General features: G+C 34.8%; 3 protein-coding genes across 3 annotated transcripts in view; 2 read left to right on the plus strand and 1 right to left on the minus strand.

The window, feature by feature from the left end:
* The window catches only part of LOC106108837 (mucin-5AC), a 79,445-nt gene extending 67,378 nt beyond the window's left edge, over positions 1–12,067 (plus strand). Inside the window, exons 21-25 of the mRNA XM_013290123.1 lie at positions 7,590–7,778; positions 7,937–8,194; positions 8,316–10,415; positions 10,665–11,093; positions 11,200–12,067. Coding sequence (XP_013145577.1) covers positions 7,590–7,778; positions 7,937–8,194; positions 8,316–10,415; positions 10,665–11,093; positions 11,200–11,393 — 3,170 coding nt within the window. The 3' untranslated portion in view covers positions 11,394–12,067. The remainder of the gene's footprint in view (positions 1–7,589; positions 7,779–7,936; positions 8,195–8,315; positions 10,416–10,664; positions 11,094–11,199) is intronic.
* A 361-nt stretch (positions 12,068–12,428) lies between these two features.
* LOC106108785 (probable RNA 3'-terminal phosphate cyclase-like protein) lies at positions 12,429–14,898 on the minus strand. The gene is made up of 6 exons (XM_013290055.1): positions 14,518–14,898; positions 14,088–14,273; positions 13,593–13,762; positions 13,381–13,515; positions 13,003–13,173; positions 12,429–12,643 (listed from the first exon to the last, which is right to left on the minus strand). Exons 1-6 carry the CDS (start codon positions 14,807–14,809, stop codon positions 12,446–12,448), a joined length of 1,152 nt encoding a protein of 383 aa, XP_013145509.1. The 5' UTR covers positions 14,810–14,898; the 3' UTR covers positions 12,429–12,445.
* Positions 14,899–15,187: 289 nt separating this feature from the next.
* Positions 15,188–16,027, plus strand: LOC106108932 (exosome complex component RRP40). The gene has a single exon (XM_013290294.1). It carries the CDS (start codon positions 15,285–15,287, stop codon positions 15,993–15,995), a length of 711 nt encoding a protein of 236 aa, XP_013145748.1. The 5' UTR covers positions 15,188–15,284; the 3' UTR covers positions 15,996–16,027.
* Positions 16,028–20,026: the final 3,999 nt, after the last annotated feature.

Genomic DNA, 20,026 nt, shown 5'->3' on the forward strand with positions numbered 1-20,026 from the left:
AATTTGCGTGTGTTCAGAACGCTAACAATTCTACAACAATAAGTATACAACTATAGCAATAATACTACGCAATAAGGAAATAAATTAATGGTCAATTGTATTTATAATAGGAAACCAATGACCGTGACTATGTAAACAAATATTTTATTATAGCAAGTCACCATTGAGGTAACTCTTATCTATACTATATTATAATAAAGCGTAAACACACACTTCTTTGTTGCCTAAGATGTCAGCAATTATAGCATATTTTTGATTAATCCTTTTTAAAAAAAAATATCTGTTATTACGTCACGCTTTAGGCTATATATTTTCACGCTATTAAACTTAGTGGGTAAATAAATTTGATATAAATACTAATGAGGGAAAGAGACCATAAGTTACTGCCAACATTAAGGAAACAAGATTGCCATGGATTGTCATCATGTCATGTCATTTTGACATTTGCAATAGATAATTTGACAAATGTCAACAATAAAATAAAGTTTTTATAATTTCCTGCGTTTGAAGTCGCATGGGGACAGCTAGGAGTAAATATTATTTGTTTTTAAACCTCTTAGCTGCGTTGGAAAAAGGCGGGAATTGATTTGTTACAAACAATCGACGGTTTCTTAATTATAAGATGTTTGTAAATTATTTCATTTATCTAGATAAATCATAGTTTATTTTTCAAATTGTCGATTTATGTTCGTGATGTAAAATTATTCATATCACACGATGAAATGTAGAAATAATTTCTTATTACTCTATCAATTTCCATATAAATATCTAAGAATAGCGAAATTAGTCAATTAATTTTAATAAATTCAGAATCTTTAAGCAATCAAAATGAACTCAAGGTTACGTGTGATATCAAAACGTGTTGCACATCACGTTTTTAAGCTATAAAAGAGTGTTAGAATAAATTAGAAATAACACTTCAAATAGATACTGTTGGTGTTACTCTGCCCCAGTAACACTCGAAATTATCCTCCTAGTAGTAGGGAGATTACACTACGGGGCCCGTCCCTCTGGCTGATAGCTCAGATAGCTTAAAAATGACGTAACTGTCACATCTTCCACTTGCCCTTATCCCTTACGTTCCATCTGAATCCACTCGTTTCTTAAGCATATCTTCTTTCAAACAATCAATCTATATTTTCTTCGGTCTTTCTATACCTTTGAGAACGTTCTCTCACATAAGGGAACAAAACCCGATTGTTCCATCACATATTTTAGACGTTCGTTGGATTATCAGACAATTTACAATTTGGTGGGACAGGCCCTAAATAGCGTTAATGTCGTCATGAAGTGACCTTTCGTGACACGCGCGAATTTTAGTACCACGTTCTGTGTTCTATGTTCCCGCGGCTCGTTTGCCCCTTCTCTTATAAAAAAACGTTCAGGTTATAACAGATCTTCTTTGTACATTAACTTTGAACAGTCACAGACCTCCGTCGAGGCCGACAACATCGAGTTTTACCAATGACATGCAAATACTCGTAGTACCAGTCCCGCGTCTAACAGCCGATAGGCACGACCAGTTTTACATCCGAAGCTTTCTCTGTTAAATATGAAATAGCAGACGTCTTATGAATATTAATTAGTGTGACCATATCATATCAATATTATCAACCTTTCTAAATATAGTTCGCGTCCTGTTAGGCAACCAAAAGTCCAGCTGTCAAAAGTGTCTTGAGCTGCTAAAAATCGTTGCATCAGAAACGAGGTTTTGAACTAATATAAGAATCCTTTTCCTTTTTTGAAGTTGATTAATATTTCTGACGTGCTCGTTTTAGCAGTGGCACTGCCACGCCCTCACGTAGTCAAAAAGTATTAAAAGCAATTTTTAAACTTGCCATCTTTAATTACGATTTTCTTACTGCTGTCAAGTCAGGCTGTATATTGTGACAAGAATTATTATTACGACTTTCTTTTGAATTAGCGCTGATGAATATAAATTACATCATATCATACTTATATTCTAAACGCGAAAGTATAGATGGATTGTTAGAGCTTGTAGCCTAAACGACTGAACGTATCTCGATGTCTGATCTTATACATGTAGATGATAGTAAAGAACAACTAGGCTACTTACTTAGTTAATTCCACGCAGACGGAGTCGCGGGCTAAAGCTATTTGTATATAATTTCTAGGTTCAATAACGATACTTGTGACGACTTCAGTTCGCAGTTTCACTTTTAATTTCACAAATGTTTCACATTTCTGAAAGTGTACATTTATCAAGGCTAGAAAAATAAATAAAAAAGCTAAACCAAATATTGAAGACAAATCAAAATGTATTTATTACAAACGGACCAACAAAAAGATAAAAATTTAATCCCAATCTTTGTTTTTTTATAGATTTACTTTTAAAAATAATATATTCAACTCAAATTAGGTTAGTCCCATGATAGAAAATACGCAGTCAGATTCATTTCTCTAAGCGCTTATCAATTTTACCGCATGATATACTCAATTGGTTCTCTAAAATCTTTTATGTAACACGAATGTTATTGTTATTAGGCTGTTTTAGTATCGCACTCACTTATATAAGTTACGCATAACACGTTCAGTATCGCGTGTAAACTGATAACTGTTGTGTAACGTGTGTTCAGACCTCGACTTTTCATGTTCATGTCCAGAAATTATCCAAATGTTATAAGAGCCTCTCTTTTTTTCTGTTTTGCTTTTTATTATTGATACAAAGAGCCGTAGCAATGATTTTCAATCTTAGACTTCTTTTTAAAAAATACTTTGACTGTTATAAAATCATCTAACTAGTTGAAATAATAAAAAACAAAACGATATAAAACCCAACTTTTGTCTCTGAAATATGTACTGAACCGCTTTTAATTACGACAAAACTAAATCCGCTTAATCCTTCTATAGCTGGCTTTATCGTTTTAATGGAAGCCATTTTACATTTAAATTATAAAAAATAGTACTCATCGAAGGATAAAAAACTATAATTTGCAATTTAATGTATAAAATACAAAATCCGTAATAATTTACTAAACCAATATATTAAAACAGTGTTGTAATTACGGTTGTTAATAAGAGCCTGTTACCTTTCCCTGTGTCTTCAGTAACAGAACGTTAGATAAACCTATGTAGCTCTACTGACGCTCTAGGAGATATTTCTGCCCCCTTTATCACACATCAACACTTCATTGTGGTCTGTGGGACGGGGCCTTGTGATCCATTACACAGGGCGCCACCCTAGTTTGGACATTAGTCTCCTGACCAAGGGGAAAAGTAATAAAGCTGTTTTGTTTTCTTTTTATTTTTATCAGCCTGACTAGGTGGGAGGTGGCTATATTCTGTCATGCTCCTTTGTACTTTTTCTAGGCTTATTGTTACACATTATATGTATAATATATTAGCTAACTGCTTTCCTATTCGATAGATTAGGTTTTAATCTGATTTTAAGGCAATGATATCTCTTTCCACAATATGAATTCTTCAAGCAATCAATGATATGCAATCAAGCAAGTTTCGCATACATCCATGACGACTTCCCGTGTAAAATTTCGACAGAACAGTTTTAAATAATATTCATGAATGCTTCGATATCAGGTGTAGATATAATTCTCACGCGACCGACGTCGCCTACAATCATATATTGGCGTTATTGCATTATATCGGTTGCGTTAGACAAGCCAATTTCACAGATCTTTAGCTGTGAATATATGCGGCCATTTTGAACTGTCATAATCACGCGCGATTACACATGTATCGTATATTTGTGATTTATTATCTAAAGTTAATGAACGCGGGATTTTTTTAGCTTAGGCTAGTTCTGGTGCGATTCTCGGAAGTTTTTAGAACTTATATGCTAAACAAAAAGCATAAATATACACCATTTAGTTTCTGTAATTTATCTGGTTAATGTTTTTTTTTAAATATAAAAACGTTTAACAATGCCAACGCACAATGTTGCCATAATATAATTACATAATTACCGCGGAACTGTCCTCCTCGGGTAAAAATAAAAAAGTCGTCCAAATCGCTTACGCGTTTGTGAAATGTTTAAATATCAAACAATAGCGTTGTATAACATTTGAATTATAATATGTTACGATGCAACCGTGTTGAAACCCTTTGTCGTACTACTGATGCCTTTTATTTTTTATTGTATCTGTGGTCGCGCCATAGACGTAATAAAGTTTGTTTTTATCTATGACCAGTACTTAAAAGTTTTCGATTTGTTTTTATTTGGCCTATTACATGTGTTTTAATTACGGTGGTTTTTATAAAATGTTTTAAATAAATAGTATTTGAAATAAATTATCATGAAAGATTCAAGTTTTAAGAAGGTAATATTTGTTTCTTGATACAAATCCAAGAGTTTTTATCACAACATTGTATTTCATGGTCGGATCGTTTATAAAGTACTCGCTAAATAAGTAAACAATAGCATTATTTGCCGCTCCGTCAATTATCGCTGTATTGTTGGGTAAGCTGTACGTCTGGCAGCACTGACTATAGCTGGCTGGTATGATTAACATAATAATAAGGTTATCTGTTTATAAAAAGATCTGTAGGTTTACAGCGGAAGCGTTCGTATGAAAAATATTAGGTTATATCTCTATAAATAGTATATTTTAATACTGGAACGTTTTTTCTTTTTCGTAATACAAGCAAAATCGATGGCATAGGATGGTATCTTGTTCCATTATGTTTACGGTGAACGGCTAAACAATAGTGTTTTTCATACGTTAACACGAGAGAAATTACCGCGTACTTTCTCTATGAATAAACATAAAGATTTGTTGTGGCATCACGTTAACTTCACGCCTGTTAACCTTAACAACTATAGACGCTTGTGAATGAAAACATGAAATTCGTACAAACAGAATGTACTTGTATGAAAATAATTTCTATAGCTTCGTATGTTAATATACAAAATCAACAAAAAGTTTAAACTTATAAAGAACTGATCTTAAAAGAAGTGTTATTATTTAAAAAACGTGTAGTTTCCAATAGTGGAAATATTCTGTTTTAATACGAGTATACATTCGTCCATCTTTAGAATAAAATCCATAAATAAATGATAAATTAAAAATAAAATCAGTTTGACCTTGACTATAAACACATAAACACATTCTTTATGTATCATTAAGATAAACAAAAAGAGCCGTAAGTTTTGGTCATTATCTAACGTTACATAAATGATGAAAGTCTGTTTGTCCGTCTGTCGGTCACGGGCCGGTGCTGACTTTCTCTACATCTCTCCGCTCCGTCGCCTCAGTGACTAACTCCTTGATTTAATAGTTGCCAAGCTTAAGCGAAGCCGGAGGTAAGCTGCCTCACCTCCTATTACATATTGACAGGCTCACCCCCACCCCCACTTTAAGAATAAAAATAAACTTTACCATAAGCCTGTCTCCTTTGTTCAACTGATGACTCCCATGGCAATTAACGGCGAATACTAATTGTGCTGTTCAAAATACAACCTCTTTGGTTGACAAGAAATATGAATACAGCCAAAGAAGGTGCATACTGGCCACCGAGACTTTTACGCGATTGGTTAATAAAAATTAAAAAGGTAGTAAAAACAAAGAAGAAGAAAAGGAAGCGCACAAAAAACGAGATGTAATCGGTATAGTTTTCAGTTGTATTATAGTAGTTAAATGTAAAAAAGTTTAATAAAGTTGGTTTGATGTTAGTTAAAGGTTTTGTATTTTTGGCTGCCGCGCTATCGGTAAGAAGTTAAACACTAATGGAATTATAAAAAATAGTTTCACTACGTAACTAATATTTTGTACATTTCTTCTTTGATACGAAACGTTATTATCTAGACAGTGTCGTTATAGCAGTAAATAAAGTCGTGGGAAAACGACCTATTTCCTAACGTAATAGGCCCTATAATTGCTTGCGACATAACTTTTGTCGCGGCTGCGGTGTTTTCTTTGCGAAGTTTCCATTGCAACACTGAACACGTTGATGTTAGACGTTAGATATGTGACAAAAAGTAGACTTTGATTCTTAATTGCTGCCTCATTTCTGTTGGAAAATATCTAGTTTATGCTCTGATTCATTTACCAACAACCATTGGATAAACAGTAAAAACCTGGAAGCGAAAAGCTGTTGGTCTTTTGATTAATTTTCTTTAAAAGTTTTTTTTTGTGACTGAATGGCTACTGTTTGCCTTGAAGAGGCATTTACAGATTCACCGGGCTTGAGGTGGCCGAGCGCAGATGGCACTTAGCCTAAATCTCGTTTATGAGTAACTAAGCTCGAGGGCTTCCTCAGGAGCCTCGGCACGGGCCGTTACTTCGTTATTATTACCGGATTGGGAGGCCACCGAGCTCTTAGATCGCTTCGGTGAACGCTCTATGGAGTGACTAGGTACAAGGGCCCCCGAGAGGGGACCTCGGCTTGGGCTGTCACTCAATACGCGTTTAACATTCCGATTCAAGGGGGCCCGAGAGGGCCGAACCTTGACTTGATCGGTTGCTGCTATCTGATTACTTCTTTAAATTGTTATTTTATCACCAACTTATCATATTATTATATTCAACTAAAGTAATTAAAAACATGTTTAAAACAAGCAAAGTAACATCAGCTTCCTGTTAACTTTATATGTAAGGAAAGTTCTTCAAACTATGGCAGAGTCTCCGAGAACCAGTCGACTTAAATGGCTCAGCGACGCGCCTTGTGTTGCCTTTTATGCTTAACTTTCTTCGATTTCACGTCGATACTAAACACTATATATTTACTAGTGAATTTTTTTATGTTTCTGTGATACCATGCGTACTAATTTTTTTTTGGTACTAGAAAGACGAAATAAAGAAGTTTATTTTTTACGTCATCGCGACTTCGTCCTCGTAAAATAAAAAAATAATGACAAACATAGTTTATGTTACTCACAGATAATGCAGCTTGTAATATTTTGATTTTTTTTAAATCGGCCCAGTTTTTGAGTTATTCAATACATACAAAAATACAAATCTTTCCTCTTTATAACATTAGTATAGATATAGTTTCCTTCGCTGTACACGTAATAATAAAGTAAAAAAAAATGTAAAGATACATGATCTTTGTAATGTAAACGTTATTGGCTAACAATTGAACTAGAGCATAGACACAGGTACACTGACATAGTTTTTATGTAAATAACTGAGTCACTCGCCACTTCCTAGTGGTGCACCTTGACAATTATCATTCGCAATGTTTCCGTTATGCATATTTACGCGCTAGTAAATGTACTTATTTATTAGTATTACATTCCGAAGTAACAATGGCTATGCATATTAAATACCTTTGGAATGAAATAGACATAACATTTATAATTTATAAAACGATATTTGAATAATTTTGGTACAAAATGTTTACAATATTGTCACATAACTTTGATTTTTAAAAATCACGCAAAAGTTAATTAAATAACCTTAGATAATAATGGAATCTAGCTTTCGTACGCGACTTCGTCCGCGTGGAATTAAAAAAAAAAGTAAGTAGCCTATGTGTCCTTCCAGACTATGCTCTACATCTATGCTAAATTTCACCGAGATTTCTTCAGCTGTTTAGTCTATAAACTATAACAAACATCGATCCATACATTCAAACTTTCGCATTTATAATATTAGTACGATTTTCAACAGCAACTAGCAGAACGACTTCGGTATCATCGACAACAGCAGCGTCTATCTCTCGACGTCCGTTCCGCGTAGCCAGCCGGCGACGACCTGCCACCACCAAGCTCACCACATCTACTACAACCACCACACAGGCCACTACCACCACCAACGTCCTGGACAGTGATGAATATCTACAGGATATAGAGGAAGCTGGTAAGAATGTATACGGTCTGACCTGTATTTATATCCAAAATATCAGGTTTAAGAACAAAATATCAACGCTAACTACGAAGTTTCGTTAACACCTAAAGACATCTAAAAATATTTAAGAATTCCATGCTCTTACTAACTTAAAATTTCTCCTTTAACAGACTCTATTGAAGATCCAACCATAACTACTCGCTCTGGACCGAAAAAGAATCCAAAAATCCAAAGACGACCCCTGGTTAATTTGAAAGAAGAAAGCGATCAGAATCCGTCTGCTACAAATGAAGAAGAAAAGAAGAGACAGAGCAAGAAATACAGCTCCACTTTCAAACAAAACCAATTAGATGAAGTTCTTAAGCTTAAAAATCAGGATTCCTTTGACGAGGATATTGATGTAACTACTGAAGGGAAATTTACTGAAAGTAAGTTTACGCTTGGACTTGTATCTTAACATCAACATTATAAAGCTCAATTTACTGCGCTTGCTCAATCCAACTCGGGTTTTAAGCGTGACATCGTTCTAAAGTTTTCTTTCCTTTACAGGCTTTAGTGCTGAAACTGCCGTAGCTCTTGCTGCCCACAAACTCTTAGAAGCTCCTGTACCAATCATACCAGACTATGAATATGATGTGACTCCTACTAGAAGTGCGCCAAAGAATACTCAGAAGTTCAAATACACCACAACTGAATACACCCCTGATATTACTAAGACGCCATCCTACCCCTTATCGTACTCTACCACCCCTAGTTACAGTACAGAAACTCAAGACTACTTCCAAACTTCCACAGGTTTATACTCCGGTGATCTTGTGAATACTGTTCTACCATCAACAGGTGGATATAGAGGATCTAAGCCAACTGGATTTACAGCTCCCACTATAATTAACCCTGGTCTCTCGGGGGTTTCCCGCAACTTGGGTCCATCGACCGTCAGGTACTTGAGTACAACTGAACAAAATATACCAACACAAGAAATCAATCCAACATCAGGTAGATTTACGGATACCAGTGAAAAGTACTCAAAGTCTCCATCAAGATTACAAGACTTGACAACAGTGTACAATTATAGTTCTATTTCATACGATATAACTCCAGGCGACAAATATATTAATACAGGAGAGTCTTCACAAACAGTGACACCAACTGGGAGATCTAGAGGTCGAAGACCATCTACTACAATTAGTGGATTAGAACAATATACCGGTACCTCGCAAACTCTTCCACCCACGAACGATTTCGGCATAAGCAAGAAATACTCTGAAATTTCCAGACCTACCACTACAGTCAATAAATACTTGGATGACAGATTTACTGGTATATCAGAAGATCCGTTTGAAACAAGTAAATACTTAGACACGAGCGACAAGTACACTGATACCTATCAAACACCAGGACCATCAACTATCGATTATTTAGATTTAAACAGATATACAGGAACATCCCAAAACTTGAACCCTAGGTTTACAGTAACTGGAGAAAAATATACAAATGTTGCCACAAATCCTTCAACCCCCACTTACGTAACGGAAGACAAATATACGACAGTATCTCAAGAAGCGACACCTACAAATGGTTATAGAGGAACAACCGACTACTCAGAAACACCAATTAATACAAGAGTACCAAGCAGATTTACGAACAGAGGCGCAAGTTACACGACATTACAAAATCAGAATCCCACCACCACTGATCCAGACACAACTGACAGATATTCGTCGATCTCACGAAGAAGAAAACCATCGACCACGACTGTAAGTGATAGTGAGAAGTATACAACTGTCACATTACAAACTGTTAATCCTACAACATCGAATGAAAGATATACAGAACCTTCGAGAAGGAGACGGCCTTCTACCACCGCTTACACTGAAACAGACAAATATACAACTGGTACTGTACAAAACGTTAATCCAACCGAAGTGGTAATAAGTACAACTGAAAAACCAGTACAGTCTCGTAGGAGAAGACCTAGCACTAACAGCTACACAAACAGTGAACAGTACACAACAGAAACAACTCCTACGTTTGGATTTACAGGCACCAGTGAAAGATACACCAGTGTACCTCGCAGAACCAGACCCTCGACTTCCAGATACGAAGTCACAGAAGAAACTTCATCAGAATTCTCAACCGCAGGACCGACTACCGGATTTACAGGAATTAATGAAAGAATAACCGAAACATTACCTAGATTAAGACCATCTACAGATAGCTATGCAGAAGCAGCTGATAAATCTACAGACACGCCTCAGATTGAAACATATACTGTAAATAAGAAATACTCCGATATCACACGCAACAGAAGTCCATCTACTAGCTCTTACTACGAATCCACAGAAAAAAATCCAACAAGTAGCACATTACCAGAAGAGGTCTCAACTAATCGTTATTTGAACCCCAACGGTCAATATACAGGTTTCATTCAAGATGTAAATCCTTCTACCGTGAAATACGTAAGCACAGAAGAGAAATCACAGGACACAAGTCCATCTTCCGTCCAATATCCAAGTACGACTGGTAAATACGTATCGGGACCTGTAGATGATTTCGCATTCTCTACTGCTGGATATAGCCAAAGTCAAGACCCTTCGTATTTCACTAGAGAATACCTCCTGGCGTCTCCAGTTACTAAAACATATGACGGTACGTAAATCACAAACAAGTATTATTTGTGATAATTTTGGTGTATCTTATATATACTAGCTTTCGCCCGCGGCTCCGTCCGCGTGGAATTCAAAAAACAAAAATAAGTAGCGTATGTGTTCTTCCGGACTATCCTCTATATTAACGCCAAATTTCATCGAGATCCGTTCAGCAGTTCTTTTTTCTAAACTTTCGCATTTATAATATTAGTAAGAAGTAAAATTTCTATTTTCAAATTTATGTTTTTAGATGAATATCAATACTTATCACCAGTAACAACAACACAGCCGACAACCACAACTAGAAAATTAGGCAGAAAGAAGACTATATTCCGAAGAATTTCATCAACAACTAGACCGAGTTCCACCACAACAACAACAGAAAAACCCCGAAGAGTCGTATCAAGAAAACCATTTGAGAAAATACGCAAAGTACAGAAGGTGAAAGTCCTAAAGGTGCCAAAGAAAGAACAAGAGATACAATTAATTGAAGAGAAGCCAGTTAAGGAAGTACAGCCTACACAGAGGCAGCAAATACAGAGAGTACCAGTGAAAAATATTGAATTACCAAAACCAAACAGAGTAAGAAAACCAATAACTTACGATTATTATGATGACAGTGAAGAGAAAGTAGCACAGAAATATGAAGAGGGTACTAAAGTTATACTTCATAGTAAAGGTAAGCGCCCCATTTTAATGCACCCATAATGATCCAATCTATCAACCTCCTACTAACAGCCAGTAGTATAAGCTATTAAATTTAACCAAAAATATTAATTTTCCAGGAACAATCGAGTGTTTAGACATAGGCAACTTCCCGCACCCATCGTCCTGTAAGAAGTTCATATCGTGTGCGCGTATGGAAAGCGGAGCATTACTGGGCTGGGAGTACGTCTGTCCTAAAGGCCTGTCCTTCGACCCTGTTGGCGGTATTTGCAACTGGTCGGCAGGACTCGGCTGTCACGAGCAAGACTCATAGATTAAAAAAACCTTCCATGGGGTTGCCAACTTACAAAATTTGTGTCAAAAATGCCCCAAACTAAATTATTTGATTATTTCTGATGTTTAAATTGGAAAAAATTAAAACTTGACCTGTTATTTATATTTAAAAATGAAAGATATGTTCCTTTTTTAAATACTTTTACAATTTAAATGGCAAATTAAAGTTTTCGGTAAATGTGATACAAAATATTTTGTTGATTTATGTATCAAAACTATAATAGGTAAATAATTAAATTTATTGTCAATGATTTACCAACATAGTCTTGAAAAGAAAAATTTACCTTAAAAGGTTGTTAAAACATAAACTTTTAAGTTTATTATATGCTTACTCAGCAATTCTTAAGGCATTCTCAATTTCTTAACCTAAAAAAAACACTGCCAACTTATGTAAATATTCTATAATTAAGTACCCAAGAACTTGTGTCTGTCACACTTTTGTATTTTTATATCTAGCAAAAATCATATTCATAAGAAACATGAAAACTTTGTAATGTACATTCCACTTAGTTTTATCACACTAGTTACACGCGTACTGAATAGGCAAGTAAAAATGTAGAAACAACCTATTTCGCAATGTGCCTTAAATATTATAAAATAATTAGATTTTAAGATTTATTTTATATGATTAGAAATAAAACAAACAATACTCAATATTGTGTTTCAATAATCCCATATCATCACCAGCTCTCTATACGTCCCCACCGAGGGGCTCGAAGACTACCCTAATAAGGGGGTAAGGCATAGTCAACCACGCTGGCCAACTGCGGGTTGGTTGACTTCACTAAAATAATCCTGAATAAAAAATATAAATAAGCATTCATTTAAATCAAAACAATGTTGTGACCTCAAATCTTGATTTAAAGTTGCAGACAATCATGTTTGTGTCGTTAAACTGAAACTGCAATATTCCTAAAGACCGCTAAATGATTCTGTGTATGACAATAAATACATAACTATGTACATTTACAAGAATGAAACTATTCAAGATAGACTAGAAAAGAAAACAGAGTAGTGTTTGATAAATATTTATTACAATGTTCTTTTACTAATATTAACATAACCTATACCGACACATGTCATTTTGACCTTGTTAGCTTCAATCGTATTTTCCTCTTCCTCGTCAGACTCTTCCAACTCAGAGCGTAGGACTTCCAACTTAAACATCACTCCAAAGAACTCTTTGAGATGCTGCAGAAAACTTATTGTGTAATCAGACAACGGTCCCACCTGGAAAATTTTTAAATATGATAAATTCTCCTTACTTAAAACCAAAGACATTAAGAAATATATAGACGAGACACAGGGATAAACATTTTTTCACCAGTAACCTCTATACGGTAATATCTCAAATTTCAGTATCTTTAACAAGCTGAGACACTTCCTAGTGTTTAAATTGTTTGTTTGTGATTTTGACTATTGGACACTACATAGCGGTAGGAGACGTAAAAAATGTTTCAAGTGAAGTGTCAATTATGGTCTTATGACACTTTTTTGACATTGGAAAGTGGTAGTGAGGTGTTGTAATTCTGTTTAATGCCCATAGGAACTCATATGGTTGTCAAACCATAGTATAGTGTAAAACTTACCACACATTCACTGACATCCTTCTGTCCTAATGCCATCCAGAGTGCTACCAGCCATTGGAAGGAGGAGTCCACCGCTCCGCCGCGATATATCTCATCTGCCAGCTTCATTGCACACTGCTTTCCTATCTCCTCTGGTAATGATATCTCCCCACTGCCTACCTCTTCTGATTTCTACAAGTTAAACATAGCTCCATTCTAAAGTTTGTATGAATTTGAAGTTAGTAAGATGTAAAATGTTAAGTAATGTTATGAAGCTGATAATGAAATATCTTCTGTGTATAAAGGTAGACAATGCATGTGTAACAGATGTCTGTGAGAAACGGTCTTCACTATTTTTTGAATTCAAGTGACTGCTTCTTTACTATCATTAATACTTACAGCTTCCGCACAATAAAAGGTCTTTTCATTGGTCTCCGCAACCAAACTGACACCAAAACCTGGACTCTTGCCAGCGTTTGGTCCTCTACACTGGTCTGTGTTTATATATACATCTGGGAGGAAATTTAGCATAACCTGGAAAGATACTGAGATTTACAAAACTGCAACAGCCGAAGTATTCTTTGAAAATTAATATTCAAATATTCATTTACCCCTTTTGCGGATTCTACAACTCTATTAGCGAATGTGGGTGATACACGTAGTGCGTACACAACACCTCGAATTCTCTTCACCAGCCCCCACTTAGTCCACTGTAATGGTCGTAGATGACGACGCACTGGACAACGGAACACTATTTCACCACCTCCTAAGGGTGGAGCACCTGAAATAAATTGTTATTATTTGTGACTACATTGTTCTAATGTCACTATTCAAAATTATTATTTGAGGAATAGATTGCCTAAATTAGAGTAGTGGTTTTTAATTTTTTTTTCATTTAGATAAAACTAAAAAGAGTTAAGTTTAAACATATTTCACTTTGGTTTATTTATTTTATTACTCTTAAATTTCCATCTTCCATATTTTCTATCTGAATTAAATCTCTGAGGCAGATGGGTCGCTTTTAACAGGAAGATAGCTGATGCATATGGGATTGTTAGCCCAACCTGGTGTTATTGTGATCTCAGTTACATTATTAAAGAACCTACCTCTTCTAACAACCTTGAGTTCTAATCCATCATCAACCAGTATGAACTTAAGGAGCACAGGTAATGCTGCCAACTTGACTTTGTCCACAGATACATCCAGATCATGATGTGTTACACCTTGCAGTACTGCATTCAGTGGCTCCTTGCAGAACGGACCAACAGCTAACAGAACCTCCAAATAATACCCTGAAATAGACAAACAATGCATCAAAATACTTTGACAACTAATTGCTATATATTGGACACTTGATAAATATTTTTAACTGTCTGAAGGCCTTTTCTTAGAACTCTTGGCAACAAATAGTGAAGGACCAGTCCACAATACAATCTAAAGATTGACAGGCACAATATTCTTTTTGTTGTAAATAAACAAAAGAAATATGAAAAACAAGAGGTGATGTGGGAAAGAATGAGAACCAATTTTACTAACCTATTCCTCGTTGAGTGCAACAGCTGTGTGTAACTTGGCCACCAACAAGTATACCAGGCTGAAAGTACATAGATGTCCCTGTCTCGCCCAGCTCCACCCTCGTACCATTTGTTATTTTGTCTATAAGACGGATCAAATTCACTTCGTATTCTCTCAGTCCTGGATCATCGTGGTTACTCCGAATGTCCTCTATTTTGATAGCTCGCCCGCTTAAAACCGATAGAAGCAACCTCTGGCGGAACAAGTTACAACCTTTGTATACGAGTACATTGTCTTTTATTACTGCCGGCATTACACTTTCTTAGTACACTTTGATTAAATTAATATAATTAAGAAATTGCGAATAAATATGTTGTGTACAAAGCAAACGCACGTGGTGAACTTGTCAATGTCAAAATGACATATTTCTGTAGGTCCGATTTTCAAAGTGCAAATACGATACAAAAGCACTTGTAAAACACGCAATGGGGAATAGTTGCTCTTAAAAGAAATCATAATGAATGAAACATTGAAATCTTCATCTAAAGCGCTTTTATAAAATTACGAAAAGATTTTAAATAGCAGTAAAGCAGTAAATGCGACATTTTTGAAACGGTAGTTTTTAGTACATTGGAATTGTGATGTCAGTTCAAACAGCAGACGCATGTCAATGTCATTGATCATTGTCAAAAAATTAGCAATTATAACCTCTTTGAAATGCAAAATATTTATATTTTCGTTAATATTGAAAATCAATTGCTGAATTAATGTTTTAAGATAAAATTACAATGAAAGTTTCTGTTGGAGATGTGGTTATGCCAGGCGATTACTGCGAAGAAATTGCAAAAGCAGGAGAAAAATCAAAAGTTATAGTCGGCCCGGGATTACACAAAGAAAGCAACCAAATTTATGTGACAAAAGCAGGAGTATTGAAGAAAAAGAATCCAAACACATACTGGGTAGATTACTATCAAAAGAGGTATATACCAGCAAGAGGAGAAAATGTTATAGGAATCGTTATTCAGAAAGCTGGTGATATATACAGAGTGGATTTAGGTAGTAGCATGTCCGCAGCCTTATCGTACCTTTCCTTCGAAGGAGCGACAAAGAAAAACAGACCAAATGTTCAGATAGGTGATGTTGTTTACGCAAAAACTCTTGTTGGTAGCAAAGATATGGAGCCAGAATTAGTTTGCGTCGATTCCTATGGAAAGAAAGGTCGGCTGGGAGTTTTAACTGACGGTTTCTTGTTTAAATGTTCAATAAACTTGATTAGAAAGATTCTGAACCCTCAATGTCCATTATTAGATTCATTGAAGAATGAATGGCCATTTGAGCTTGCGGCAGGTATGAATGGGAGGATTTGGATAAAAGCAAAGTCAATGAGAGAGACTATTGCCTTAGGAAATGCTATACTGGGAGCAGAATATTTAAGTGCTGAAGAAATTAAAGCAATGTGTGCAAATATAGCTGCAATATTAGCAGGACATGTAGCATAATTTAGTGATTAAAAATCTTTTATATAACTTTATTTGGGTTTGTTTTAATGAACCTTTCTACTTCAAAGTATGACCTTATTTTAAAATTAATGCATAAAAATACAATCACTAGTTTGGTTAAAATTGAAATAAAACAACATAAACAGTGATCGGAGATTTATTTTGGCAAATGCAATTATCCTATTTACCTCGAAATCTCAATGTAAAACTAGGATCGACCGAGCAATCCAATACACAGGTCCACATTGCGACAACCGCAGCGTAAAGGCAATATGACACCCACATGGAACCTCAGAATAAATTATTAATATAATACAATTGAAAAAGCCAAGTCACTTTCACACTATATACACATTGTGGCCACTTCACAACACTCCTTCACAAATTTACAAATTATCAATAAGTGTTGACTGACCAGAATACATGTCTATTATTTTAATAATAATTTAAGAAAAAATGAGCTGTTTTTTATCTATATCCTAATTGCAAATGAGTTTTATTTTTTTACAATTTTGATTTTCTGTTGATTTATCAAATGAAAGCAGTATGTTTTGTGGTATGCTGGTTTATAAATTGCCTAGAACATGTATTATATAAAAGAGATTATTTTTTATGTCACATAGGGTCCTGAACTGAATGGGAACATGTCCATTCACATAGAATTTGAGTATGTTTGTATCTTCGTTTTAAACAATACTGCCTTCAACTGTCATCTTATCGAGCTAATTAAAAGCCTCTTTATAAATATTATAGAAAGTGGTAACTTTCAAAATATACAATTTAATCCTGATATTTCAAAAGCCAACATTCAATAGATAAAATGTTAACACATACAGTCAAGGACATTTATTTCCTATCCATTTAAGTGATGGTTTGCCCATAATCCAATTGGTTAGTAAATTTAATTCCTTGACGATATATTTCTTTCATGTCAGAAAATGTGTGTGAATATCATTTAACATTTGAAAGTTCAGGACCAAAATGACTGAATTTGCATTTGATAGAACTATATAAAAATTGAAAAAACTTCCTCGCGATATACCCAAAAGGAATGTTCTTACTTTTATATACAAAGTTCTCAGAACCTTCCGGTAGTGCGATGGGACATAGACAGTGGAGGTTTTCGTCATTGTGTTTCCCGTTGGACTGATTGCCCTTCGAATGTTCGGGCCAATGGGAAAAATCTCATTAACAGCCTGGCCCACATGTCAAGATAACATTGACTTGACTAGGTTGTGCCCAGCAAAGAGAATGTTATCTAAGACTACCTACAGTAAAATTTCAATTGACAATTAAAAAATTGAATAACTAATAAATATTTTACTAAATAACTATGACAACAACATCATTGTCTATGCCCCAACGCACGTCGAGTCAAAAGATCTGTCAAACCCCTGTAAGGAATTTAAATCCATTCCAACTGTTCAAGTCATTTTAAGATAAATCGTTTATAAATATCAACTCTTGTTCGTCGGATGCATCGGGTTCATATATAACGATAATGTGAATGAAAACTTTTTAAAATTTAATTTGAAATTCCTATAACCAAAGCGTTCTTTATCAAGTCTTAATAATTTATTATTAACATCTCAGCATAGTAAATTTCCTTTTTCAATATTGGTGGGATGAGATATTCGAAAAGGACTTTACTATATGCATATAATTATCTAAGCAGCTCGGACTAAGTTAATCTATGATGACAACTATAGCAAAATAGAATTTTAAATTGCAAAAATGTATTCTTAATACTATAGCAGATGTTACAAACATCCTAGCCTTACCAAATCAGAGAAAAATGATTTCGATTTTATATCTTTAAATTACATGTGTTCAAAGGCACATATACTATTGTATTTGCATATTTTTATTGTTGGTTTATTTGTATTTACAATGGCCGTGAATATTTAGAAACGTGGGTTAACACTGTTACACGCTTTTTATACGAGAATACCGACAGTGTAAACTCACGGTTACTTCTATATGACAATGCTGTTAGAGTTAGAAAATTTTTACAAAATAAACTTCGAAAAATATTTTAGATCATTGTATCTAAGCGTGTATATTGCTATAATTGGTGTAAGTTAAATATGAGGTATTTATTGAAGGCCTGATTTATGTCTAATTAAAAAAAATCCATTGATAATGATTTTGTAAACATTACAAGGTCCTGTCCCACTATCGTATCGTATATTGTCTGATAACAATCTAACATGTGAAATATGTGATGGAAATATCGGATTTTGTTCCCTTATGTCAGTGACGTCATTTTTAAGCTATCCGAGCTTCTATCAGCCAGTGGTGGGACAGGCCCTAAGTCTTCTACGCTATCTATATTCATTGAATAAGGCGAAATAGTTTGGATTAACATTGCGTTATTTAATCGATTTTTTACATTATCGGCACACAGATAGTAGCCACTTTTTGGCACAGTAATCAACTAGTTTTGTAACATAACTGACGAATTCAGTAGACATGAGAAATTATTATAACACAGACATGTTTATATCAATTAAATACTGAAACTTGAAAAATCCATAGACATAAGATCATTAACTTGCCCTTATACCTTACGGAGGGTCGGCACAGTAGGTGCTGCTCTTCCATACATCTCTATCAGCCGTCATATCTTAATCCACTCCCTTCTTAAGCAGATCCTCTTTCACACAATCCATCCATACTTTCTTCGGTCTTCCTCTTCCTTTGTAGCCATCCACATTAATTCTTAACACTTTCAGGTTTATGGCCCCATCGTCTCGTCGCATAACATGTCCATACCACGCTAACCTTTTGCTTCTCAATTTCATAGACAACAGTTGTCAATCAACAAATAATACTTTTCATTCCTATTGAATTCGACTATTAATGATTGTAAGGAAATCCGTAAGCTCCTTTTCAGGCAAGCATTTTCAAAGTACAGCTTTATTACGTTCACTTAAGGTCGATATTCGCGTAACCCGATGCACCTGACGTATTATAACACTATACAAATATATACAATAACAACGCATTTACACACAGTGCATGTTTTTTTTAAATACGAAAATATAATTTAATTTATCAATTAATTAGAGATCAAAACTTATTACTATCTATACAAATGTAGTACAGTCAGCCTCATAAATATTATGTTTACAGCTTTTGAAACTTATATATTGCCTTGGAAAAAAAAATCTCGAATCCGTCTATATGCTTCCGATTACAAATTCTCGCTATTAACAAAAATGTGCAAATATTTTTTAAATAAGGCTTGTATAGTTTTGTAAATGTTACCCTATTTATGCTGCTGACTGTACATGTTACGATGGTTTTTTTTTTCGTAATTTTTTAAATAAATTTCGCTACCTAACTCGATAAGTAGCAACGACCCGTTAAATATAACAGTATTTCTTAAATCGTTTAAAATCGGGCTGACAATTGAAGTAACTATTAAAATCCAAAGAGCAAAAATTTTATAGCGAATTATTAATATTTACAAAGTCATTTCAATCCTATTGTCCGCCCGATTTTTTTTTTTGACATTATCGAAACTATATCAAGATATAGTAACAAATTCAAATAAATGTATGTCGAGTTTACGAATTATCGATGTTTTTAAAGTAATTGAACGAAGTTATCGATCAACTGAATTTGTTCAAAAACAGGAATACAAACAAGTAAAATGTGTAGCTATGGAAAAATATTTTAGAGGTTGAAATACACTTTGTTGTTCATGGTCACATCTTTAAAACCAAACTGTTCGTTATTTCCTGACACCTACCGCAATAAAACTTAGAATTTTGAATAGTTCTTTTCAAATATCTTGCTCAAGGTCTGCATTACCCCTTCCTCCACAACCCTCTACACCCCATCATCACCAGCTCACTATATGTCCCCACTGAGGGGCTTGGAGCCTACCCTAAGTTAGGGTGTCTAGGCCATAGTCAACCACACTGCGAGACTTCACACATATCTTTGAATTTCTTCGCCGATATGTGCAGGCATCACGATGTTTTCCTTCACCATAAGAATGTCGGGTAATTATAATAAAGCGT

The sequence above is a fragment of the Papilio polytes genome, unplaced genomic scaffold, assembly GCF_000836215.1.
Source record: "Papilio polytes unplaced genomic scaffold, Ppol_1.0 DF821400.1, whole genome shotgun sequence".
Classification (NCBI taxonomy): domain Eukaryota; kingdom Metazoa; phylum Arthropoda; class Insecta; order Lepidoptera; family Papilionidae; genus Papilio; species Papilio polytes.